This window comes from Patiria miniata, unplaced genomic scaffold, assembly GCF_015706575.1.
Source record: "Patiria miniata isolate m_02_andy unplaced genomic scaffold, ASM1570657v1 HiC_scaffold_9, whole genome shotgun sequence".
Classification (NCBI taxonomy): domain Eukaryota; kingdom Metazoa; phylum Echinodermata; class Asteroidea; order Valvatida; family Asterinidae; genus Patiria; species Patiria miniata.
The window spans coordinates 25,535,846-25,563,809 of record NW_024037076.1 but is presented as its reverse complement, the minus strand read 5'-3'; the positions used below and the strand labels follow the sequence as shown (position 1 = coordinate 25,563,809).

General features: G+C 39.1%; 1 protein-coding gene across 4 annotated transcripts; it reads right to left on the bottom strand.

Moving 5' to 3' along the window:
- Nucleotides 1–259: 259 nt before the first annotated feature.
- Nucleotides 260–27,919, bottom strand: LOC119720189 (pleckstrin homology domain-containing family A member 1-like). 4 transcript variants are annotated; one of them, XR_005270073.1, is made up of 13 exons: nt 27,738–27,919; nt 26,618–26,674; nt 23,724–23,769; nt 18,772–18,869; nt 17,447–17,602; nt 9,302–9,466; nt 8,658–8,726; nt 7,675–7,739; nt 7,234–7,297; nt 6,481–6,567; nt 4,774–4,855; nt 2,170–2,215; nt 1,453–1,589 (listed from the first exon to the last, which is right to left on the bottom strand). XR_005270073.1 is itself a non-coding variant. In XM_038189766.1 (12 exons), the coding sequence occupies exons 1-11, from the start codon at nt 27,876–27,878 to the stop codon at nt 2,210–2,212; spliced, it is 954 nt and encodes a 317-aa protein (XP_038045694.1). In that variant the 5' UTR covers nt 27,879–27,919; the 3' UTR covers nt 1,453–1,589; nt 2,170–2,209. The 4 variants fall into 4 exon arrangements, 3 of the variants coding, with proteins under 3 accessions (XP_038045692.1, XP_038045694.1, XP_038045693.1); XM_038189766.1 differs by lacking the exon at nt 4,774–4,855; XM_038189765.1 differs by lacking the exon at nt 2,170–2,215 and having other exon boundaries at nt 1,501–1,589.
- Between the last annotated feature and the right edge of the window lie 45 nt (nt 27,920–27,964).

Genomic DNA, 27,964 nt, shown 5'->3' with positions numbered 1-27,964 from the left:
GAAATATTTCACCTAAAAGCAAAATATTTTAAGATTTGAGAAGACATCCCTTGATTTAATTAAACAGAAAAACTTGTTGTTTTGATGATTATTTATGATATTAATAATCTAAGACAGTTTCGGGAGCGGTTCAGGAAGACTACATGCATACGATTTATAGCTGCACTATTCAGCAGCCATCTTGGTATAGTTCCCTAGAAGAATGGCAAGAATTACTGTAGAATTGGTCATCTCCAAATAGGTACCAGTCTATTTTGAACATAAGCCTCACTCTAGTTTCCTAGGATGGAATGGTTTACGATCTGTACCAACAATAAAAAACACAAATCTACTTTTATTGTAAAACAATCAGTCTAGTTTCCTAAAGATGGAATGATTGAATAACACACCATCATATCAGCACCTGACTATATTGGAATGAACCTTCCGACTGTTCAAAAATTCAAGATGGTTGACTCTGTTCAATAAACTCAAACAGCAGCCTTGTGTGTCTAGTTACCTACTGTGATGTAAAAAGAATATGAGGTCCCTCTTAGCATCAAAGGGGGCCAGACTATTGATCCTGCTTGTTTACTTTTCTTAAGGTACACCGAGCCCCTATGTAATTTTTTTCTTGAATTTGTTTTCTATGAATCTTTGAAAGTGCAGGAACTCAATGGAATATTCGTTGTACATACCAAGTTTTAAGTCAAGTAACACTGGCTGGAATGTTCCTTCCTTAATCCTGCCAAATCCTCCCACCCTGGATTTGGAAGGATCTGGGAGGGTTAGGGTCACTGTGATTGGAACATCCCTGAATCTCTGAAAGTGCAGGAACTCAATGGAATATTCGTTGTACATACCAAGTTTTAAGTCAAGTAACACTGGCTGGAATGCACCTTCCTAAATCCTGCCAAATCCTCACACCCTGGATTTGGAAGGATCTGGGAGGGTTAGGGTCATTGTGATTGGAACGTCCCTGAATCTTTGAAAGTGCAGGAACTCAGTGGAATATTCGTTGTACATACCAAGTTTCAAGTCAAGTAACACTGACTGGAATGTGCCTTCCTAAATCCTGCCAAATCCTCCAACCCTGGATTTGGAAGGATCTGGGAGGGTTAGGGTCATTGTGATTGGAACGTCCCTGAATCTTTGAAAGTGCATGAACCCAATGGTATTCTCGTTGTACATACCAAGTTTTAAGTCAAGTTCAGTGGCTGGAATGCATTCCTAGATCCTGCCAAATCCTCCAACCCTGGATTTGGAAGGATCTGGGAGGGTTAGGGCCATTGTGAGGGAAATGCGAGTTGCTGGAAGTATTAGAGACTGGTTTCGGGCCCCTGAACAAAATCCATGATGATCTCCTTTGTATCTGCGCTGCTACCGACGGATTCCTGGCCTTCTGCTCTGTTTGTGTCCTTCTCCCAAGGGTCGACAGCGGGGTCTGTTTTGTCTTCGGGCGGTCTGTCTACCCGGATCTCGATGTTGTGCGGTTTAACGTATCTGACGGTGTGCTCGTTTCCTTGAGGGGTCCGTGGCGACTTGACTTTGCCGTCGCCCGGCGCGTTCCGCTTACTGTCCAGGAGTTTGGAGACCAGGGCGAATTTCAGCTGGAGGTAGGAATAGGGAGGGAAGGTTCAGAGACTACGTTAATTTGGAGCTGTGACTCGCAAAAACAACTTGGGATCAACAAGCAATGTTTTTTTTTTATTGTTGTCTTTCAATTTCTTGCAAAAATGATGCACTTTGATAGTTAAGCGATTGAAACAGAATGGAGACAGGCATCTTTCTCATTTCTGGAGGCTTATAAAAAAAACTTTGCGATCCCTCATCCTTTCTTCCAAAGTGCATGCATGGTGCAAGAAAACAAGGATGATTTTTTTTTTACAATTTTTGCAATTTCTAAGGTATGACCAAAAACTGCCATTTTTCGAGAGGGCATTCTCTACCCTAATTAACTTCTTCTTTTTTTAAATTGATAAAACAAATAAAAAATGGAAAGAAAAACAAAATGAAAATTAGAAAGACATACAGGTTTATGTCAAAATAATATATCTTCTTTGTTTACACTTTCAATTTAAATAAATCTTTATCCGCTCAACTATTCAGACAAAAAATCAAACCGGAAAAAGTTGTCATTCAATTTAACAATAAAAAAAAAAAGCAGTTCTGCTTTAATCATTCACTTACAGCGAGAGTTAGTGTTGAATATGCAGGGCATGAACATTGCTCAACGCTGAAGACACCATCCGAGGCATGCATGAGGTTAAAATATAAGGTTAAAAATTAACAAGAGCAAACAAAAATTAGGAAACTCAAAATGATAAACCAATGAAAAGAAACAAAAGTAGGAATGCAAAAAAAAGGATTATGGGATTTAGGGGAAAATGCAGGTATATGAGAATTATAAGTTACGATTTTTATTTTCTTGGCGGCTTTGAGCAAGAATAAAAAAAAAGGATAAAGTCGGAAACAGAATATCCAGATGCCATTTTGTAGTTGAAGAATATTCTCCACATTAGCCTTTTTTGAGATATGGTGGACACATATAGAGGGCGCTATTGGGTTTGGGTAATTTCCTTTTTAAAGGGAAAATACAACATTTGCAAACATCAAAAATAAAACTACCAAATCATTTTGAAATACCTTGCTCGACTGTAAGTGAATGACAGTGTAAAGCATCCTGTAAAATCATGGCACCTGGTATACTGTCATTTTCAAGAAAAGTGGTATTTTTGTATAATTTCCAACGCTGATCGGCCGATCAGCGTTGGAAAAAACTTTTTTTTTTTCAAATACTGGCCCGAATTGACCATCGCACTTGTTTGCAATCGATTACACACCTATGAACGGGTACAAGCCAGCTAGACTGGTTCCCTGACCTTACAATTCCCCAATGTATGTAAACTGCTCTGTTTCTTCTTATATGGAGTCAAGGAACCAGACTACAGGAAAATGATTGTTTTTCTTGGTTTTTATAGCATTTTCGAACCCAAAACCTCAAAAAAGTCAGTGTAACTATATTTGCTCTATATTTCCAACCCCCAATTCCATCCATTTCTGAAAATTACAGCAAGAGCAAATGATGTATATTCCCTTTAACCATGGAAGGTCCAGCAACATATCATGCAAACTATTAAAAAATCAAAAATGGAATAAAAAACTTTTTTTTAATAATGCTACTTATTACTGCTACAAGTTCGTAAAGTGGCCCAATGCTTATTTGCATATGACCTTTATGAAGGTTAAAACATGCCCTTTGACCTTCTACAACACGAAACTGTACATATTGTCAAAGACTGCATTTCAAAAAAAAAAAAAAAAATTGAAAAATTGAAAGCTTTTAAAAAATTTTAAAATAAACATTTTCCAAACGTCGGCCTCACAATGGACTAGCTAATATTTTCTGTTGCAGAAAACTGAGCTACGAGAGATACATTCTGTTCCAGGTCTTATGCAGTTGAAGCCTATAAACGAAGTTGAAGAGAAACCTTAGTTTCTGAAAAGGCACTTGAGATCAGACAAATCACTGTGTGCATTTCCACCCAAAAAATTGCATTCAAACAGCATGGCTACCAGGGGAAAAAAAATGTCACCCGCATGAACAGAAACTGTGCCCACTGTCACCACAAGAGGGCCAACAACCCGCTCAGAGCATACACTGTACCCAGAATGCAACTGCACCCATTACCTCTTCTCCGCCAAATGGGTATATCAGATCCAGCAGTATTAGAGTTTCCAGTGATGAGAAATATAACGCTGCCGTGACTGAATACATTTCATGCACAGTTCATGTGTTAATAGGTCTCTCTCAAATGACGTCACTTTCTACAGATTGCCACGTGCATCGGCATTTTGAACGTCAGTTTTTCATCGCACATCAGCTGCGCCGTATTTCAAAGAAAATTCGAGCAACACACACGTGTTGAGAGCATTTTGCGCACTACGCAGATACAAAGTTGTAATTTTCCTAAGAAGATGGCGTCCTATGAGAGAGATCTATAACACATACGTATGCATGCCTGAAAAGGAAAAGGAGGGGACAACTTTGGAGGAGCAAATGCCAGGGAAAGGGGGTGCTTCATGCTTTTTTCTTTCTTTTTTTGGCCGTAGCATTTTCAAGTTGCTTTGCAAATTGACTTCAGCCAGGCAATCACCAAGCCACACAACCATGCTGTAGTCGGGCCCAACACAAGTCTGATCACAAGTCACAAGTCCAGTCACAAGTATCCGCACATGAAAAGGAATGCTTTCGTCACAGTTTATTTGTAGAACTCAGTCGATTTGAGACTGATGGACATGTCAGGACTTGTAAGGACTTGCAGGCTATCAGCTTCGGTCCCAAAATTGGGTCACCGGTATCAAATGAGCAAAAGGAGCGATGCTCATAGCAATTTTTGGCAAGGTATGCAAATCTAGAGTTGGAAAATGTGTGATAGATTTGCAGGGAGAGTGGTGGCAGTTTTTTGGGTGTTATCACTTTTATTTATTTTTTTTTCAAAATGGCCGCCAATCTGCTTGTTACCATATTAATTATATGTGGTAAGAAGCATGTTTTGGCCGTCATTTTTACAAAAAAAGGTGATAGCACCCAAAAAGCTGCCACCGCTGCAATGCTATCACATATTTTCCAACAACTGGGGTGCATACCTTGCCAAAAATCACAATGAGCATTATTCCCCTCATTTGATACGGACCAAACCCCCAGGCTGATGGCCTATTGTAAGGACTTGTGATGGACTCGACAACAACATTTCCAGACAAGCATTACTGATGAGGATGATAGTTACATACGTTGATGTTAATTACTTTCTAGGGAGGTACATGACGATTACACATAATCTTCGGGTTCCTCCTCATCACAATACGAAGTTTGCTAAAGTTGTGGTTAAAAAAACAAATCTCAAAATAAACCTTTTATTTTTCGAAAGCCCCAGAAAGCGAACACCATTTTTAAAAAAAAATTCAAAACTTAAAAAAAAACCCAATCGGATTGACCTCACAGTAAAAAAATGTATTAAACACGCAGAATGACTGAAAAAAATAATTTCATCTAAATAGACAGATTGCATTGAGCAGCCATTTTGAAGGTGTACTTTGTTATTTTAAGTCGAGATTTGAAGGTTGCATGGTGGAAAGATACTAAGACAAGGTAAGTTTGTTGTAACACCATGTGAATAAATCTCTTTAGTATGTGTGGTTCTGAAAAGAACTGGAGGGACTTAACGTTTCGAACAGTATGCCCTGCTCGTCGTCAGGAGAATGAGGGATTCCAACGATAATGCGATGTTATAAGGATGGGTGCGGTGAGGCATGAGAAGGATGCAAACTGGTGAAGCTCGAAACCGGTGAAGCTGGGAAGGATGCAAGTTGAATGAGGGATGCTGGATGATCACTGGACATGTCAGTACACAGTGAGGCTGGGGCAAAGGGGAAGGAGCTCAGGGTATAGGTGACCCATAGTCGAGAACTGAACCTAAGTTGTCATAGGGTATAAGAGACCCATCGGACTTGGACTTGAGGATGGGGCCCCAGATGTCGCTGATATCGAAACCGATGTCTTGGAGAACAGTGTTATGCTTGATGATCTCGATGGCTTCTCTGATGCGTCAGGGGTACCAGCGGTCGATGCTAGTAAGTAGTTCTGCTTGGCTCCAGAGATTTATTCACATGGTGCTACCACAAACTTATCTTGTCTTAGTTTAAGTCATCAACCCTAACTCCCTTGAGTAAAAGCACACAACTCAAAGATAGCTGGAGTGCAAACGATCTACATCTAAACTGATTACTGCGACATCCCAAGCAAAACTCACAAGTACATGTACTTCATTAAAATGGACGCCAACGCTTAAAACACCAGCTTTTCAGGTCCGATTTGGACACTTCACTCAAAACGAAAGCATCCCAAGCATTCTATACTGGACTTCGACATTACCACTATCTTTCATATGAGGGGACAAATCTGAAATGTATGACAATGATCGTGCAAAGCACATGCATGATTACATGTTTGACTACATGTTTGACTACGTATAATAAAGTATTAGATATGAATATTAATAGCATCACACTCGACAAACGGATTTGTTTTTGTTCACCCTTAAACCTTTTTTTTTTTTAAACAGCTTTGTTTTTTTTAAAATAAGCTTTGTTGACCAACTTTTTGTGGAACCTGGCGCCATAATTGGCGTTTTCTATTCTAACGTTAAATTGATAAAAAAAAAGAAGCAGTTAGCTCGAAAGCCAATTGAAGTAGAAAAAAAAGAAACAAGTCAAACGTTCAGTTTCGTTTCACTTAATAACCAGGTGCACTGACAGAAATCAGGCTTTCAGCTACTGGCTAGAAAGCCTAATTATGCAAATTTATGCAAATTTATACACAAATCTGCCTGGAAAAAATGAACCACCCCAGAACCATGGTATTGAAGCTGTCACTATTAGAAATTCAAGCAAAACATGACAGAAATTTAGATTTTCATGATGACGGCATCAAGTACTCACACTTGCTTGCGGGGCGCTGGCTCGTTTGGGGTTTTTGACTTCGTTGATAGAGTTGATCCACTCGGCCATGTCATCGGGGGAGTAAGCCTGAATTTAGAACAGAAACAGTCAAGATTTACTTATTTAATCACAAAATATACTGGCGAAAGTCCGCTAACCGTCCCATGCAAACATACATTCTGTGCTAAGTTGTCCTTTCAGTCAAAATACATCAAGTGACTGTTTTCAACAGTTAAGAGCTCCCAGCCTAAAATAAAGCAGGATCGACTGGCTGTGACTGTTTATGTAACTTGATACAGCTATGCTTTGACTGTAGGTGATTAATAAGCCAGCTGTTCCTACCACTTGCCTGCTTTTTTCTGTTGACTGAATTTGACTAGTCAGAGTGCTTGCTCGAGAAAATTATCTGATTGTTTGTGACTAGCCTGTGTAAAAGGCATGGCAGGGGAAGAGGATGGAATTTTTGACTGTCTGTGACTGTTAAAAGAGTAAGAGGGTTAATGGATTTAATGCTTTACATCGGTCAGTTGACATATACAAATGATTAATATCTTCTTGCCTTTAGGTAGAATGTTTAAGGCCATGTCACAAATGCAGTGGGCATTTTTACAAACTGCTAAGCAGTGTCAATCACGTAAACTATATTCAAGCCTGCGGTTTGACGGTGCGTGTCATGGACTTGCTGCATTAGAGGGGAAAAAATCCAAATCAAGTCTGGAACCCAGACTTTTTGTCCAGCTTTAATAGGCCTACCTGTACAAAAAACGTTCTTGACGAGCTGACTATTTCTAACAAGTTGTCTCTTTGAAGAGTTGGTCTGTGAAAATAAAAGAGAAAAAAAATTAAAAATTCTCAACTCAACAAATCTATTGAAGAAAATCCTTCTGTGTAAGTTGATGATTTTGCAATCTACAAATTTTTTTAGTTAGGCTTTGAAAAAAGAAAAAGAAATTTAACCTTAACTCCCTACTGACTTTTACTAAGTACTGGACGAAGTCTGCCAAAATCCATCAATCACACTGCTTCCAATACATGCTTTGCTTTAGGCCCCCAGGCCCAAGTCCATCATACTCCATCAACAGTCACATCAGGCCTGCAGGACCAAGTCCCCCAAAATCCACCAAAATTGGGGGTTTGGATTTTGATGGAGTTGGGGAGGCTAGGGTTTTAATGAAAAACAGAAAACCTCCTCACCCTATATCCGATATCCTGGCGACGGTAATGTCCTTCTTTGATATTGTCTTCAAGGGAAGTTTATCCTGCGAAAAGAATGAGAAATAACTCCAACTTGAAAAGTCCAAAAAACAAGGACATATGTGAAGTGTTGTCAAGAAATTATTAGCCTAAGGCAAAAAAAAAAAATACGTCGGTCTCTGGTCAGCGCGCGCGTCGATTTTAATCATGCGCGTCAATCTTTTTTTCCCCAAAAATGTTCCGCGGTAGCTCCAACAGCGCCCTCTATTGCTGCACCTCCTCATTTTTTTTTACCAAAGAGCACCAAGGAATGGGAATTGCACCAAGGCAAATGATCGAGAGCACCAAGGCAAATTATGGAGGACACCAATGTACATGAGGACACCAAAAAAGCAAAATAGTACCCCACCTTGTCTGTACAATCCAAGCTTGAAGAAAAAAAAAAAAAGCAATTCCGGAACTTTGGTCTGACCAGAGACCAAATATTTATTTTTTTTGGCCTAAGTTTTTTTATTTTTTGATGTTGGTGGCCATATACACCCCTATTTTACTGCTCGAAAATAGGCCACATACATATCACCATGGTGAAATTGTGGGACTAAATTTTTTTTTACCCCCCCCCCCCAATATATATATATAAAATTTAACAACCTCTTGGGGGGGGGGGGGCTTTAGCCCCTAAGGCCCCCTCCCCCGAGGTTGTCGACTTTTTTATATTTGGGGTTTTTTTTTGGGGGGGGGGGGTTCAATTTTGTGCATTAGCTTGAAAATAGCGTGCGTGAAATATGCCGGAAATTTCTCAAGTATGTGCAACAGTTCCCAAAAATTCATTCACTTTCATTAATACTAAGCCCTCTGCCACTGTAGGGGCTGGACTGCGCTTGCCAAGGCAGTCTAGGAACAAGACTAGAGCATAGGCTACACTCTGTTATCTGCTGTTTATGCACAGACACCAGACTAAAAGGACATGCACATGAACGTACCGTTGAGGATTTGTAGTATGCCAGCCCTTGCTCATCCAAAATGAAAAATCTCCTCTTCCAACTTTTCCTCTGTGAAGTACAGAAGCACAAATGATCAAAAAACGAGTCTGAAAACAACAGCCAATGGATTGTTATACACTTCAAAGAATGCACAAGATTTCAGGAACGAATCTTGGCTTGACTATCGAGGGTAGTACTAATTGTATTAAACTTGTAAGAGATCTCGCCCCTCGGCCAATCGGAGTCGATTTTACTAAATCGTGACGTCATTTCATTCCCAAATCAGGACTAAACTTGTGATCAACAACAGCCGGGTGCGTATCGCATAACAAAATACAGAGCGCGTGACAACAGCCTTTGTTGCTGTGTCTAGAATTTTTTTTTATCCATGTCTACGACGCGACAACGGTGAATGACCGAAGTCCCGATATAGAAAGCGCCTGCTGATTGGTCAAAATCTAGAGGTCAAGATGCGGTTGTCTTGCAAAAGTAATCAGCGAATCTGCTCAAATGTTAAAGACCATGGCTAGAATACGTTTGACAGGATTCTAGCAAACATACCCTGGAGGGTTAGGGTTGCCAAACCTGCTATGAAGCCGAGGTTCTGAAAATCTCCTTTATTCAAAAAAAAAAAAAGTTGTTACCAATGCTCCTTGCTTGACACACCAGCCGGCCTTGATCACGTTTCTCCCCGGGAATATTCTGGTCAGACTTTTGTCGTCCCCACCGGTAGGGGAGACAGACCGGGGCCAGGATCGGGTCCTGAGACCGGCGCTCTCATCCTCACTGTCTGTATCACTGTGTGCGGTCTAAGGGTGGGGGAAGAACAGAAAAGGAGAACTACAAGGTTAAAGTAATTTGGGGTATTTTATTACCTCCGCCAAGAGGTTATTTTTTCATCGTTTTTTGTTGGTTAGTTTGTTTGTTTGTTTGTCTGTTTAAACAAGATAACTCAGAAAGTTATGGACGGATTTGCATGAATTTTTTTTGGGGTGGTCCTTGGTACAAGTACAAATCTATTAGATTTGGGGAATGATCCGGATCTGGGTCTCGATCCCGGATTTTTTCAAAGGATTCTTCACCATTTATGCGAGTATTTCTTTTGGGTGTACTGACAATGTGGCGGGGAATTGTTCAGCCTGTTGGAGGTTTGCGCTCTCTAGAGTGCTTTCTAGTTTCAAAATGGGTTGTTTTTAAGGATTTCATAAATAAAACTCGTTCTCTTTTCATGATCTGCGCACTGTACAAATTGACTAATTTGTTATGACAAAGTAATGTCATAGATCAATAAAATTCTTTGTCATGTTCTAAGTGCCCAATCAACCAGAACCAACTAACAGAGTTGTTTATAAGATCCATATATTTATATAAGTAAATATAAATCCATATTAAAATCCACTTCTTCAAAGTGAATGCACACACATGTGTAAACAGTACATGTACATGCACTAAATAAACACGGGATGCTAATACCTCTAGCAGCTATTAACCAAACACATTTTTGAAAATAAAAAGGGGAAAAACAAAATAAAAATCTACCCATCAACTGTTTGCAAAAGAGTGGTCTAAAGACAAAAGGCTTTGCTAAAATGATGGCATTTTTTGGTCATGAATTTACTAAATGTAAAACGTTATGACAAAAAAAAGGGAAATACTGACGAACAGTAAATATGAGATGATTTTTTTTTTCATACAAGTAATATTTTTTCAATGGTGAATGTCGAACGCCATCACAGCATTGAACGGAACAAACTTTTTTTTAGCATTGTTTTGGCAGCTGTTATTCTAAAGTTTCTGCCAAAAAACAACAACTACAAACTTAGACGCTCAGAAATCTTCATAGGAACATACAGGACTTCAACACAAAGTAATATACATGTAACAAGCTCAATCGGAAATATCTCGGAAGCTGCGGGCCAACAAATTCTTGTTCATGCATGAGTCACGTGATTGTGCCATGTAATTTCTGGAAGTAGTGTTTTTGAGTGTAAAAAAAAATCAGGTTTTTGACCCCAGCGACCCCATGATGACCTTTGACCCCAGTTTGGTCATGTGACATGTTGGGGCTGGGCTACTGATACTTTTGACCAAGTTTGGTTGAAATCGGTCAAAATATGTAGGAGCAATAAACAATGTCAACGCTGATTACTCACTAACTAACGGAGAGACACGATTTGTTAAGCTGCTATCCCGCAGCTAAAAAGCTGTTAAAAGCACGTAAAATTCCATAACGGACGACATGGATTTTTATGAAATGATTGTTGGTGGATCATTATCAAGATCTTTCCAAGAAGCAAGATAATTTTTTTGTTTTGCCGTCATTTCAAATCATGTTATTTCACTAAAGCTACACTATTGAGGTATTGCATCTACATGTACATGTACGCAAGCTAATCCCAGAAATACCTTTAAAACCATATAGTCACCTTTTCAAAATATAAAAAAATAAGAACTACCAGTTTCTAACTTCCTAGCCATTTATTCCCAGCTAAACCTCAAAGCGCTGAGCAGTTTAAAGCTCTACAGATCCATTTGAGATTTCGTTACATATGCTTTTCTCAATTTAATAGGTGTGTTGCCAAGCAAACACATAATCCCATTCGATTTTGGATTATAATACTGCGACAAATTTGATTGGTTGGAAGTTGTGACCAGGTGCGAAAAAATTTGCATGCATAATGCCTGGCAGTGTACGCACAGTGCAGGGAAGTGGTGCACATTCATATTCAGGCATGCCTAACTGACATCATGCGCAACATATCCAACAGAACTTAAAGGGTCCGTGAAATTAAGTTTTCTTAGAAACATATTTGTGCAACTTTCTACTCCTCTTAAATGTATAAAAACTATTTGACATCCCTTTTTGGGTTTATTTTATTGAAAAGTGAACTTCTTTCAACATTGGAAAATTTTACTTGCTTTCCCGGACAGCTGAGGGCGCTGTTGCTGTGGCGTCATTTCAGGACAACACTGTTCAGTTGAGGGTTTTATATTCAAATTGTGAACACCAAAATTTGCTCGTTGAAAATGTCCGTAATCATTGGCTTACTGCCATGTATACTGACACAACAACAAATCACCAAAGAAAAGAACAATTTACGACGCCAAAATATCCAAAATTCTGGCAACTTGTGGTGCTGGAATACTGTTCCTGCCTAAATTGACATCACACTTTTGCTCATGAATATGGAAATTCGCATTAGCATAGAAACCAAAAAGGCACCAAAATACCCTTGAAAATGGCAATTAACAAAACTTGAAAATAAGGTTAATGTACACAAAGGTGCATTTTCAAGTATTGCACTAAAAAGAAATTACACTACATGGACCCTTTTAACAGTGAATATCTTCAAAGAATATTCTCTATACACCAAGTTAAGACAGCGCAGTGCTGTTTATGACAACATCGGTGATTTTGAATCAAACTTTTCGATTCTAAATACATTTGCCTAATGTGTTAGATCACTTGATTTTCAGCTCTTCCGTATTTTAAATCTTGGGTCAAAGAGTACCGCATGGTAAGACTCACAATTAGTTGATTTGTCTAAAAAATTAATCACTCGGAATAGCATGCTTTCTATTGAGCACTATAAAGCATAGAGATTCAAAGATGATGCACATTATGCATAGTACATTATTTTTATGTACAACTTGTGTAATCTTATATTTGAATGCTTTCAGATTAAAGTCTGCTATCAGATCATAGCTTTCCAAGAAGTCTATAGTTCTTTTTATCATATTTCATCCCCTTTTTATCGTGACCTTTAACTTGTTTCCTTTCTAGTAAACCTGCAGTGTGCTCGGGTTACTTGTCTGATTTTCCAAATAAGTATGCGACGTTCAACTTGATGCAGTGCATGCGAAAATGGCATGGTCTTCGATACGTGATGTTTATGAGTAACCTGAATGAAATAGGGAAATATAGCAGCCCTTTAGCATTTAGGGACATAACATTGTATATATCTATCTCACAACTGCACAATAGGTTTCTTTTTGAACACTGTAAACTTCCTTAACACAAACTCACCCTAAACAAATGTAATGAAACAAACTGAAAGCACTGCGCCGAAAAAATTTGTGACTTGCAAAAAAACAAAACTGCAATGTCACGGCGTGCACTTTCAATAACATGAATGAAAATGCACAATGTTGTGAATGAGATTTGTTGTACAAGAAATTCACAATTGCTATGGTCTCTCGTGGCCAATAGGCCAATTTAAGAATAGCTTGCACCTAAAAAGCTATTGTGCGGTTGCAAAAATATATTCAAGCACACAGCTGACGGTGGGGAAACAAGAGACAATGTGTGCAAAGACCAGATACACATGTACAGCTAGCTGAAGAGGAATCTACCAAATTCACAGACAGTTCTAAGACTTGTGACAAAATGCACACAGGCCAACACTTTAACCAACCAGTGTTGTAGTTGAGTCAATCAAAAGTCAATCACAATTTCAGTCACAAGTAAATCACAAGTCAATTAACAAGTCCAGTCACAAGTAAATCACAAGTCAATTCAAAAATCCAGTCACAAGTAAGTCACCAGTCAATTAAACTTAAAAGGTCTGGTCAAAACAGGGGATGAATAGAAAGTAATTCCTTTGTCAAACTTTATTGGAAAAGCGTGTAACTTGACAAGAGACTGGAAGACTTGTGGTGGACTTCTGATGACTTGTGAGGACTTGTAGACTTGTGAGGACTTGTGATGAACTTGTGAGGACTTGTGATGAACTTGTGAGGACTGAAAATGGACTTGTGAGGACTTGTAAAGGACTACTGAGGACTTGTGAAGTACTTGTGAGAACTCATGGACTGCATGGTGATGAAATTTTGAGCTTGTGAGGACTTGTGAGGACTTGTGAGGACTTGTGATGAACTTGTGAGGACTTGTGATGAACTTGTGAGGACTTGTGATGAACTTGTGAGGACTGAAAATGGACTTGTAAAGGACTACTGAGGACTTGTGAAGTACTTGTGAGAACTCATGGACCAGTGATGAAATTTTGAACTTGTGAGAACTTGCGGACTTGTGAGGACTTGTGATAAATTTGTGAGGACTCACGGACTTGTGATGGACTTGTTAGAACTCATGGGCGGGTGATAGAATTTTGAGCCTGTGAGGACTTGTGAGGAGTTGTGATGCACTTGTGAGGACTTGCGATGAACTTATGCGGACTCATGGACTGGTGATGGACTTGTGATGGACTTAACTACAACACTGCTAACAAAACATGCGACACCGATGCAGCATTCTAAAATAACTCAAAAGCTTTGTGTAGGGCATGGCGGCAGCATGAAGCAGAACAACCAATATACCTGAGTCAAGTTGAGTTGGGCAAAGTTGGCAGTGGTTGGCAGCGTCTGCTGGCTTACCCGCTTGTCGCTACTCTTCAGGGCGTAGATAAACACGGTAATAAGAGTAGATTGTAACTTCACAATGTTTTTTTTTTACTTCTCATTAACACTAAATCTCCCAGATCCTCAACGATACGCTGTCAATGTTTTTCGTTGAGAATCACCCAAAAAGACTTATTTTCTTTCCAGCAATACAAATGTCTACACTTTTGAACGCGATATAAAAAAATCAGACGTTTAGTTATTAAATAATTCGACCTTGATAAGTTGCGAAATAACAGGCTACACAACGATCACGATTTGCTGGTAAAACAGGTCATTGTTAGTCACTACGCCAAAACTTACGCCACCTCGATGATTGCGCAAAGTACGCCATAATTCGTTGCGCAAGACGCGGACTTACGCACTATGAAACTTTCATGAAATTGTCATAACTGAAATGTTGCACAGCGTGAAATTTTGCACAACCTGAACAAAAAATTGTGGCGCAAGTGTCAAGTAGACTTATAAATGCCATTGCATAAAGTTTCGTGAAATTGACTGAAAGGAACATCAGTTTAACTCCCACTACAGTTTACGGCAGTCATTTGTAAGTACTTTTTAGTTCATAACCGGCTCCCACAGAAATATTTCTCTCCAATTCCATCAACTGATATATCCTTCCTTTTCCCACCGCAAAATCCGATCATTTTGCAAATGACAGCCAATCTTATGTAGCTGTGAAGCACATAATTTTCCCGAGCAAATCTTGCCTGATACAATTGTTATGCTCAAATTACTAACTGAAAATCAAGTAAAGTTTGGCAAAGTAAATGTGCTCAGTGATACATTTTGCCTAGCAACGAAAATTCAATCTTAGCAGAAAGAGGTTACCAGCCAAAACGTAATGTGATGTATATTCCGTGTCACTGGTCCTCGGCAGATTTTTACTTAGCAACCAAATTTGATATTAAAGCAATATTTTCTGGGGTTTTTTTAGCAGCTCCATGTAAAGGTACTGTACAACATTTGCAAACATTAAAAAGTGAAACTACCAAATTATTATAAAATACCTTACTTAACTGTAAGTAAATAATAGTCTAAACTATTCTGTGAAATCATCACAGCCTGGTATGCTGTCATTTTTTTCAAGAAAAGTGGAATTTTGTATCATTTTCTAACAATGGTTCAGCCAATTATCGTTGGGGGGGGGGCAAGGAATGGGCTTTTTTCTAATACTACTCTATTTGAGTTAGTCCACATTATTTTGTTTGCCGCGATAACATACATGTACCCGTGAATGGCCATAAGCCAGCTAGTCTGGTTCCCTGACCTGACAATTCCCTGATGTCTATAAATTGTCCCTTTTCCTCTGAAGCGTAGGGTCAGGAGACCAGACTACAAGAACAGCATTTTTTTCTTGTTTTTTTTTAGGCATCCATGAACACAAAACTTTAAACAGGTCAGTGGAATGATATTTGCTACAAAATACTTACCCCCAAATCCATCAATTTCTGAAAATTACAGCAAAAGCAAATGTTGTATTTAACATATTTACCTTTAAATAACGCTCAGTCAGACTACACCTCGAAAACTCGAACTACGTGGTATAAAACAAATTTCACGGATCGCACTTAAAGTGGCACTCTCTATACATGGGTATCAGGCTTGCCTGATCATGCATGCATACTCTTATGCAACATGCATGGAGCAGGCAGAACTCACCCGTTTCTTGACTTCTAAGTACACACGTCGGGGGACACAGAATTTCCATTTAATGGAACTCTGTTGGGTACATTCAGTCAACAGATACATACAAGGGGATTTAGCTCTTTTGGCTTTGGTAAGCCGTGCAGAGTGGCTTGACGAACTACCCATTGAAATATATGGGGGGATAAGCCACTCTGATGGGTAGCCGTACAGAGCGGCTTGATGAACTACCCATTGAAATATATGGGAGGATAAGCCACTCTAATGGGTAGCCGCTCAGAGCGGCTTGATGAACTACCCATTGAAATATATGGGAGAATGAGCCACTCTGATGAGTAGCTGTACAGAGCGGCTTGATGAACTACCCATTGAAATATATGGGGGGGATAAGCCACTCTGATGAGTAGCTGTACAGAGCGGCTTGATGAACTACCCATTGAAATATGTGGGAGGATAAGCCACTCTGATGGGTAGCCGCTCAGAGTGGCTTGATGAACTACCCATACAAATGCATGGAATTACAAGCCACTTGAATAGATGGCCACATGCAGTGGCTTGATGAACTACCAATTCAAATGTGCAGAACTATAAGCCACTCCACTGGGTAGCCGCTGAAGTGGCTTGATGATCTTCCCATTTACAAACTCTAAATGGAAAGTCGTTCCAAGTAACTTGAATAACAATTTTATTGCTCACTTAACTTTTAAGCAAGTCACAGAAATTGTGAGGTCAGAAAAAGTCCCTACATTTACTCTGCCTGACACCTTTTATAACAAAGTGCTTCCGAAAAACTGAACTCCTAACTAAATATGTACATGCGAACATTGCTCCAGCAATTTTTGCTGAATACATACATGTACTTAAATTCAGGGGTCAGTTAAGTTGTACATGTGAGTGAGAAGAAATAACAAATTATTAAACCAGGAGGTAAATTTCAGACATTTTTAAGTCCAACCGTCCACTCACTCCCAAAGTTATTGGACGACAAATGGAAATTTGACCAAAATGAGTGTTGTAGGGCACAAGAAATTTTCCAATTATTTACCATGATTGTGTGATCCAAAACGGAGCAAAAAAATGCTCAAACAATATTTTTGTTATCAGTGCATTCTAAGATAATGCAGGAATTTGAAATTTGCTTGACGGCTCAAAATTACTTTTGCAGTTCATTCTGTCGGAGACATTTTTGCATCTTTTTAAACAAAGGGGATTTACTGTTATTTTTGCCTAGAATGGAATAATGTGCAATACTTTGCAATGATGGGCGAGTGTGGCAGGTGGTTAGGGTTCATGACTCATCAAAGGGTCAGGGGTTCAAATTCTGCTACCGGCCATATGTTGTGTCCTTGGGCAAGCCACTGCACCCCAACTTACCTCTCTCCACCCAGGAGTATAAATGGGTACCGGCATTAGCCGGGGAGTAACCTGCGATGGACTAGCATCCCATCCAGTGTGGAATAAAAATATTCTTGGTCGTTACATGCCGATGAAACCGGAGATAAACGCTGGCCCGATGGGCCATATTTGCTTGTAATAGACTTCATTTACTTTTATGCAATTTGTGGCTGGACTGGTACCACATCCGAAGGGGAAGGGCTAGCCTATCTTCCTCTGACTGACTGAGTCACCGACTGACAGACTGACTAACCGACTGACTGAGTCGGTGAGTACAAATAATGTCTTAAACATAAGACTTTCCAGTCTAACGTGACTAGCCAAGCCCCGTCTTCTTAATTTCTACCCACCTCCACAGCTTTTCGGTGAACCACTCCCCCGACGATCTCCGTCGTGTAGCTCAACCCCCGGACCGGGGACTTAGGGGACGAGTTGGCTTGACTGTTGGCTTTGCTGAGGTCCAGCTTGAGCGGTGCGGCCACCTTGGAGGGGTCAGTCACGGGCACCTGCAGATGGGGAAAAAATGACCGGGAGAAAACAGGCAAACCATGACTCTGAAAACAGGCAAACCATGGAGGTTTTTCGAAATGTAGTTTTTTTTCCATATGTGAATTGCATAAAGACACAATTACTTGATTGCAATTGACCTATCGCCGTTTGCGAGTTGGCCACGCCCATTACACAACCCTATTGAGTTTTTGTATGCTAGAAGTTCTGTTTGTCTCAGATGTTGCGCGTTCCGCGTCCATTTGTATATCATGTAATTGGACAATATTTCACAAGCTGCATTGACGCGATTCTACCGCGATAGGTCAATTATAAGGAAGAGAAGTCTGCATGGCAGCAACAAAAGGAATATATGTAAAAGAAAAAGACCATCAGGCATCAGTCTTTGTGAGAGATGAATGTTTGTTTTGAAACTATTCCTCATTTAGTTTTTTAAAGTAGCACAATTAACAAATCTACCATTGGAAACCAGGGGTGGTATTAAACACGGGGGGAAAAAAGAAAGTCCACACTGATTGGAGGGGTCATAATTTTGAATCTGATTATCTTCTGATGACATCATTTACATAGACCCTTGGGGAATTTTGTTTGCTACATTTTGATGCCCCGTTTGCTACCAAAGACTGTAAATCATCCAAGATTGACAACGGTTTATGAAAAATCATGCAGTATGAAAAGTTGCAAATTTGAAGATTACGCGAGGAGAAATTGCTAAACCTAACCACACCTACCCATAATTGGCTCCTATGGACTGCACGGTGCTCAAACAAAGCGCGGGTAATTCAATTTCATGTGCTCCCATGCATACAAGCACTTTGCAATCAATATTCCCTGCGGTTCATTTCGGGCAGTGTGACATTGTCACGCAGCAATTTCCACTCACATACTTTGTAAATTTGCAACTTTTCAAACTGCATCATTTTTCATAAACCGTTGTCAATGTTGGACGATTTACAGTCTTTGGTAGCAAACGGGGTATCAAAATGTAGCTAACAACATTCCCCAAAAGTCTATACAAATGACATTATCATAAGATGATCAGATTTAAAATTATGACCCCTCCAATGAGTATCTACTTTCCTTTTTTGCGGTGTTTGTTTCAAATATTGCAAGCCAATCAATCATTGTGGCCAAGTGTATAATAAAATGTTAGGTTTTTTTTGCCTACCGTGACTCTGCAAGCCTTGTTTAGACTTTGCACCCACTCCTCTAGATCCTGCTGATTGTCAGCTTTGAAGTAGTAATTCCTTGAAGGTACACTCACCACTGTAGTCATAGGAAACAAACTGTCAGTCAATTTGGATTTTTTACAAAAAGATATTTACAAAAATTTGATTGCAACATATCATGTTACTTGTCATTTTAAAGAAATACTATCAAAAGATATCTTTTTTTCAGCCTAAGGCATCACTTCGAAAAACGTCTTCATATGGTGTAATTTGCCAGGAATGGGTATGGTTCCTAGTAAATCACGCTAGGGAGTTAGGGTTAACCCTTGCATTTTACGCTTCCGCACACACCTTTTACAGAAAACGTGACATACATATATATCAGACAGACAGCGTAAGATTATAGGATTTGACAAGTTTTTATGATGACTTTTACAATTTAGTCAGGCTAGTATATAAACTGATCCCTCGCACAACCATACACACAAAAAGTCCAAGGGAAATCCCTGTTTCTTCTTACGTATCAAAAGCAGAACCAATATGATACCTTGTCAAATGTCCAGCAGCATTATTAAAAAAGAAAGAACAAGTGAAAATGGAAGCCCACCATTCGTGAATCATGTGATAGGAAATTATATTTAGGAAACATCGGGAAAACCCATGTGCCAAAAAAAAAACACCTAAACAAAAACAAAACAAAACATCCAACCGTCCTAAATCAACATTACCTATAATTTCTGTTGCAATAGTTGTGTTTTGATTTTCTTTTTACAAAGTTTGAAACCTACCGGAGGACCTACACAGCAGTTAAATTTCAATTTAAAAAAAATATTTCGCATTTTTCCCTCAAAATAATTCATTTCGAAGACATAATTCTTTTTTTGGTCTTTCTTAAAATAAATGTGACCTGTCGACACAAAACGAGCTTAAAGTTGGAGATTGCCATTTTGCAGTACAGTGGTGCAAAGCCGAAATTTAAAGAGTAGGTTGATTTTTTGTTTTCAGGTAAAACTCAATCTGTAAGTCCTGGTTTATCTTTCTCCAATGATTTTCGTTCTGTCAAATAGCTATAAAACCTGTATTTTATCCCGTCTATAGGAAGCTGACGTTTGTTCACTACAACTGCAGGGTTTTTAAATACCATTTTTTTTTTGAGAATCAGTTTACAACTTCAAGTTTTTGTAAGTTGGTGGTCTATTTAAATTTCTGTTACTGAACTCAATACCCCTAAATAAAGCTCTTGTTCTGCAGAATCCAGATACATATCTCAATTCTTAAAAAGTCTGACTTTTAAGCTAATTTTTGGATGACGGGTCACAAATCTCTTTACCTTGATTCACTTTAATAACAAAATTTAAAAAAATCTTAAAGCATTGTGAAATTTAATATCATAAAAAGTTTTTCAAGAAAAACAACCGTAATCAAAATGACAGATCAGATCAAACTTAACATGCCACTATCCTGTTTGTCTAATAAAAAGAAATCGCATTTACTGTGGTACAGCTGGAACAGCCCAGAGAAAAAAAAAATTCTCCTGGGTGTATCTGACTTTCAATTTCCCCTTCCTCCATCAGATGAATAAAAAAAAAGTGTGGTGTGACGATCAGGGACAAAGATAAGGGTTCAGGCAAGGGGGTAAAGGGGGAAGAGTTATTATTGGGATCCCCGTTTGACAGATAGTTTGATTCAATGCAGCGATACAATTGGGGATTTCCTGGCTGGCCACAGTGCGCGGGGGACCGGCGTGACAGTTGATCCATCCGGGATGTCTATGCACACAGGACTAGCGCAGCATGCACTTCCTGGTGTGCACTGTTGTGTACACGTAGATGAACACAAACAACGTACATGTATTTACTTAAAATGTCATCAAACTTATTTAGAGTTTCCATGGACATGAAGCCATGTTATGTTACATGTACATGTACGCACAGACTAACTTGAAATCATAGTTTGGACTCTTATTTGGTTTACATGTGGACCAATTATCAATACACAATTCATGTAGGGTCCAAACTCCAAAGTGTGACTTTTTCCTGTGTTCGTTACCTTGAACTTTGTAATTTTCCATTCAAGTATCACTAAGAATGGCTTCAAACTATTTGTTGGGTGGGTAGTTTGCTATTGGACAACTGCAATAAAAAGTGCACCCAGAATTATGTATGAGTTGTGATAACATCTTTCTTTTTTTCCAGTAGGCAACATATTGAATTTTTCACTAATCGTTTGAACTGACTTGAGATTTTAGAGACAGGTTCCAATTTCATAGCGCTGCTTAACACTCAGAATAAAAATTGTGCTCACTTATACATGTAGCAGAAAGATCATGCTGAGCTTAAGCACTATTCATGGTGTGGATGTGCTTGCGGTTGAGTGCACATAGGGATTTCTCATTGTTACGTCACTGATTGTTAGCAACTTTTTTCTCTGTGCTTAAAGGTATAGTCCATCATTTGTAATTTGTGCATTATGTTCGTTTGAAGCAACAAAAGTGCTCAAAATCTAAAGAAGGGTGCTGAACAACTAACCTGATGAAGTTTCAGCTCAGCTTCAGCTGTATATTTCGAGAAAAACAACATTCTAGGATCTCGATTTCAAATCAAAAATTGCTGAATCGTGTTTTGAATTGGGCCTGAATTCAGCGTCCGAGACACGTTCTCACTGAGTCGATTGCAGTTACACGATGTTGCGCACTGATCCGACGAATTATAGCAACCGCGCGCGTGTGCGTTGTGTGAACGCTTGCGCGTGCTACGCTGAATTTAAAAAATGAACTACTAAATTCCAACCGTGCGTCTTAAGACGCACCATTGGAAAGGTCTTCTTTTGTTGATTTCTTCAAAATGACAGCTTGTCAGAAAGAATAATTTCACAGGGAGTTTAGTCCCCTTACTGTCATTCAACCAAGTAATTACGTCAGTCACTTTTTGGATAGCTGCAAATGATGGACTGTAGCTATAAGCGTGCCTTTGCTGTGCTTACTGCTTACGGTCTCTCTATGAAATAGACCTACATCTAGGCTCAGCACAAAGTGGGCTGTAAAGCAGCACTATCATGAAACTGGGCCCTGGTTCAGAAACTGATCAGCCAATGAAATGAACCGATTGGCTTATGAAACACAAATATGAAATGGGACTGAATATATTTCGGAAACAGTTGAACTTTTCATTAGAGTTAGATTCAGCCTTGTGTCAATGCTGGCTTGCAAAATTCGTAACTGTGGAAAGGGGTTTCAATTACATTTTGGATCTACCGGTAATCAAAAGAGAAAGTGACAACACGTGGGCGGGTTTTGTAAACTTAAGTGCAAACAAAATTGAAAAATTGCACAATCTGAAATGATGCTCTACTACTGAGCTTCCATACAGGAATCTATGTTGGTTGCCTCCTATTAAATTGACAATATATCTTCTAAAGCGCTTGAAAATAAATTCTTGGCCCACTATAACTTTGAAAAGGAATCCCTTATTTTAAAGAGACAATAATTAATAGTTATGTTTGCATGATAACATCTTAACAATTATCAACTACATCTGGCTTTATCAATCATATGTCGATGAGTCTTGTACATTCAGGCAACAGTCCAGGGCCCTGTCAAAGTTTGGCAGTAATACAGAGCAACAAAAACGCAGGACCCAAAATGGCTTAAAAATGCGTACATAGCCTCCATGCTGTGTCCATTTTTGTTTAAAAACCATTGTTGCAACTTTTCCATGGCTGGCTCTACCAAAAATATAATTCCATTGGCATGATAAACAAGCACATTATAATGGGTCATTCTTTAAACTTGAGGTCCACTTTTTTCCTGTCCCTGTTACATCTGACATCTACGATTGTATAGTTCTGATGCATACTACCAACAGGGCTGCCAACTTTGAGTAAGAGCTGAGAGTGAGAATTTGGCGATGGAGCTTGATCAGAATTAATCATGCTAATGCGAGAGCAAAGCGCGAAGCCCTAACGGTGTGGGTTCGGGGCCCCAAAAATTTTGGATTCTAGATGCTCTGTGGCGTGATCTGAGGCAATTTCTGACCACTTTAACCAATTGTTTGAGCAACAGACAATCATTTAAACATAATTTTCAAGTTTTATTTATGCATTTTTTTAGCGTGAGAAATCCCGTGTGCACGTGAGAGCGCGAGCACAACCAGAAATGCATGAATCTCACGCTCAATGCGCAAGTCTCACACTCAATGCATGAGAGTTGCCAGCCCTGTACAAACCCAACAAATAAAAATTAAGTCATTCTTAATGATACTTCAATAACAAATTACCAAGTACCAAGGTAAAGAGAACAGGAAAAACTCACTGTTTGGAGCCAAAATTTATAGAATGAAACTTATTGAACTGACTTGATTTGTTGTCTTTTGACCAGGGGCCAATTTCACGGCGCTGCTAAGCACAAAAATTTGCTTAGCGCAAAAAAAAGTCAAGCTTGTAAAAGCAGGATACCAGCCAAAACTTCATGTGATTTTCATGCTAAGCCAACAACAGCTGAATACTAATCACGAGCAATATACATCACATGGAGTTTTGGCTGGTAACCTGCTTTAATAAGCCAGACTTTTTGTGCTAAGCAAATTGTTGTGCTTAGCAGCGTCGTGAAATTTTCCCCTGGGCCACATTTCTTGGCTCTGCTTACAGTTAGCGAAAAATCCCTGCTTACTATACAGCAGAAAATTCCGGTAAGCATATTTCACGCGTTAGCGAGGAATTTTGGCTTCTGCGCATGCGTTCATCCCGTAACTAAGGATTCTGTGCTTACAGGGTTAGCGCAGAATTTTTTCTGCTAGCGCGGTTAGCACAGAACGGTCGTCGTAAGCACGGAATTCTGTGGTTAGCAGAGCCATGAAATTGCGCCGCGTACTGACCATTTTAAAAAATTACAATTTTGAGCCAGGAAAGGTTAGAGCATAAAGACGTTAGAAAATCAAGACTGAAGCGTACTCACCAAAGCAGAATTGTACTTTTGGTCTTTGTTTACTGGCATCTCTCGCCTAAAATGGAAAAAAAAAATTCACTCCGGTAAAAAAAGCTACACAATGGTTGGAAACAACTATAAAACTGCTCAGAAACTGAAAAAGGCACAGCTGAAACGTTAGAAAAACACCGCGGCAAACGTTAGAAAACACTGGGGGTTAAATCCATTCCGGTAAAAAAAGCTACACAATGGTTGGGAACAACTATAAAACTGCTAAGAAACTGAAAAAGGCACAGCTGAAACGTTAGAAAAACACCGGGGGAAACGTTAGAAAACACTGGGGGCAAATAACTTGTTCTAGTAGACCTGAGATGTGACGATGTTGCTCTATATGCGTGATTTCTTATGAGGTCCAGGTGGCAATGAGTTTAAAACAAAAGTAACAAGTCAGGTGTGTTTACAAACACAAATGCCCCACAACGGTGACTGTTCCCATGACATAACACCACTCTTTTAACATCAACTTACATGTACCTTGGTCACATGGAACATTCATTGACAGCATTAGTGTCTTCTGTATAGGTTTTATATGAATTAATCCCTAATCCCTATAATCTCAGAATAAATACATGATTTCTATTGTTTTAGCCACTGTGAACTTGACCCTTGACCTTTTGGCCCCAAATTCAATAGGCTTCTTAGGATTACCAAGAACAATCCACAAACCAAATTTGAAGTTCATATGTTAAGTATTTCTCAAGTTATCGCGCTGACAAGATTTCTATTGTTTTAGCCACTGTGAACTTGACCCTTGACCTTTTGGCCCCAAATGCAATAGGCTTCTTAGGATTGCCAAGAACAATCCACAAACCAAATTTGAAGTTCACATGTAAAGTATTTCTCAAGTTATCGCGCTGACAAGATTTCTATTGTTTTAGCCACTGTGAACTTGACCTTAGGCCTTTTGGCCCCAAATGCAATAGGCTTCTTAGGATTGCCAAAAACAATCCACAAACCAAATTTGAAGTTCACATGTAAAGTATTTCTCAAGTTATCACGCTGACAAGATTTCTATTGTTTTAGCCACTGTGAACTTGACCTTTGGCCTTTTGGCCCCAAATGCAAAAGGCTTCTTAGGATTACCAAGAACAATCCACAAACCAAATTTGAAGTTCATATGTTAATTATTTCTCAAGTTATCGCGCTGACAAGATTTCTATTGTTTTAGCCACTGTGAACTTGACCTTTGGCCTTTTGGCCCCAAATGCAAAAGGCTTCTTAGGATTACCAAGAACAATCCACAAACCAAATTTGAAGTTCATATGTTAAGTATTTCTCAAGTTATCGCGCTGACAAGATTTGTCCGGACACACACACCCACACACCCACCCACCCACACACCCACCCACGGAAGGACAAGGCGGAAACAGTATGCCCCTTCGGCTTCGCCGCGGGGCATAAAAATGAGTACCAAGCAAACTATTCAATTTTCTTTAAAAGGAACTGGAAAACTAGATGCAGGACTGGTAATGCTAGAAAAGCAGCAATTCAATTTGAACATGGATTTTTTAAGAGCGCCACGCCCAAGTCTAGAAATAACATCTTTCTTTTTTTCTTTTCTAACTTTCACTTGGGGATAACTTTAAACAGAGTACATGTTTGTACATAATGTAAATCACAAAACCGAAATCCTTCAAATTAAACAAGACTGCATGACTCATAACAGTATCAATACAAAGATTGTTTTACTTTTCATTTCGACCTTTTCCCCCACCTATACATACATGACATAATTCTTAAACAAAACCTTGACTCAACCACAAAGTGTGTATTATAAGTGTGTTAGCGTTCATTCTAAACTCTTAAGGCTGTGTTTTCTTTTTTCTCGAATAATCGAGTGTTCAATTCTTCTACGTTGGAGACTTAGAGAATATTGGAGAATATTTTAACCCTCACTCCCTAGGCCTTTTTGCTAGGATGTAGCCTCAATCCTGCAAAATCCTCCAATTGGCCTCATGGAAAAATAGCATATAGCCTCAATCCTGCAAATTCCTCTGTTATTTCTTGAATATGGTCCACGGAGGGGTGACCACTGCCTGAATCCTGCAAAAAATGACTGTCAATAGGCTGAGGCAGAGGCAGAGGCAGTGACATCCTGGAGCAGTGCGGAGGATGTCAAGTATAATCAAGGCCCAAGACCTTGACACAGTGCGTACTCCAAAATCAGCGACGCACTTTTGCCATGTAACCTCAATCCTGCAAATTCCTCCAATTTGCAAAAAGGATTTTGGAGGATTCAGGGCGGTTAGGGTTAAAATTCAAAGTGTGCTGACCAAGTTTAAAATACGCCAGCCCCAACTTGTTGCTGATTGGGATTTGTGTGCGCCTGCGTTTGTTGAAAATTGACAACGAGCTTTTTAAAATAATACAAAGAAGAGGTAGCAGAATGACTCATATTTGACTGAATTTAACCCTGACCCCTGGAGTGATTTACAAGGAACCTTCCTCACTCTTGCAAAATCCAACACCATATGGTAAACTCTACACCCAAACTTGTTGGACTCTGATTATGGTGGTATGCCTAAACCCCATGTACAACATAATCAGTTTACTAGTACAGTACTCACTCCAACAGATTCCAACAAAACAGCAGTTGGATTTTGAAGGGTTTGGGGATAGCTTTTGACAAAAGTGTGGCATTTAACAAACAAAACCATGCAATACCCATTAATGATTAAAGAAGCAGCGCGAACATTTTCATCCTTTCCTTGAAACTTTTCACATTTTTTTCAAATACTTGAATCAAAACAATCGTAATTCGGGTGTTCTGTTGATGATGGAATATTGTAATATTCGGGATGTCATCATTACAATTACTACTGGGATGAATCAGATATTTCAGAGAAAACATAAAATGTACTCACATTTGAAATCAATGACAACTGTATGGCATCTACATGTGCTGTTCCGTCCGGTAGATTCTGCAAGTAAAGACACAACCAAGCCAATTTTAAAATGAGCTCTCAACATAAGGTTGTTTTCAATGTTTTCAATGAGCAAATTTTGAGTTCACAATTTGAACAGAAAAAAACCTACACTGAACACCGTCTTCCTGAAATGAAATCACATCAAAAGCGCCCTCAGTTGTCAGGAAAAGCATGGACAATTTTAAACGTTTCAAGAAGTGCACTTTTTAAATAAAATTAACCAAAGAGGACGTCAAACAGTTTTCATACATTTAAGACGAGTAGAAAATTGCACAAAATATGTTCCCAAGTAAAATACACGTCATGGGCCCTTTGAAGGATTTGCAGGATTTTATTTTATTTAACCAATATTTTACACTGAATTACTAAATCCCCTTTAAAGTTGTAAACCTACAAGCACGGTATAAAGTTCTGTTGATGGTCCCTATAAAGTGCCCCTTTTGTGAGGGACTTGGAAACATTCCTTGCTAAAATGCCAAAGAAAGTTAGGGTAAAAAAATAGAATTAAAGCTATAGTCCATCATTTGCAGCCATCCGAAAAGTAGCTTGCGTAATTATTGTTGAAAAACATACTTGGTTGAAAGATAGTAAGTGGACTAAACTCCCTGTGAAATTATTCTTTCTGGCAAGCTGTCATTTTGAAGTAAACAACGAAAGAAGGCCTTTCCAACGGTGCGTCTAAGACGCACCACCGTAGGAAATTTAAATTAGTAGTCCGTTTTGTTATTTGGCGAAGCGCGTGCATGCATTTGCATGACGCACACGCGGTTGCTGTAATTCGTCGGATCAGTGCGCGACATCGCGTATAGCTGCAATTCAAAACAATTCAAAACATGATTCAGCAAATTTTGATTTGAAATTGAGATCCTAGAATGCTGTTTTTCTCGGAATATACAGCTGAAGCTGAGCTGAAACTTCATCAGGTTAGTTGTTCAGTATCCTTCATTAGATTCTGAACATTTTTGTTGCTTCAAACGAACAAAATGCACAAATTACAAATGATTGACTATATCTTTAATCAAATTTTAAAAAAAATTGGAAAAAAAATATTACTTACAGAAGGATTATCCATGTACCAGAGGAACATGCCTTTGTCTTGGTCAATCAAGAAATACCGACGGAAGAAGCGGCTGTTTTGTTCAGGATCTTCTAGATCCATGAAGCCACAGGTCCGTCCCTGTCTGTCTACATACAGCATGGCGGTAGAGACTTCCTAACACGGCCAGTGCTGGAAACAATCTGTGCGAAAGAACCGACAATTAAGAAAGATTTTTATAACATATG

Coding starts and splice junctions, on each gene's coding strand:
- LOC119720189 (XM_038189764.1), bottom strand. CDS start 27,878: ATGCTGTATGTAGACAGACAGGGACGGACCTGTGGCTTCATGGATCTA. Junction 18,870..23,723: donor AAAAGTACAATTCTGCTTTG/GTGAGTACGCTT, acceptor CTATGACTACAG/TGGTGAGTGTACCTTCAAGG. Junction 8,727..9,301: donor GTGTCAAGCAAGGAGCATTG/GTAACAACTTTT, acceptor TGTACTTCACAG/AGGAAAAGTTGGAAGAGGAG.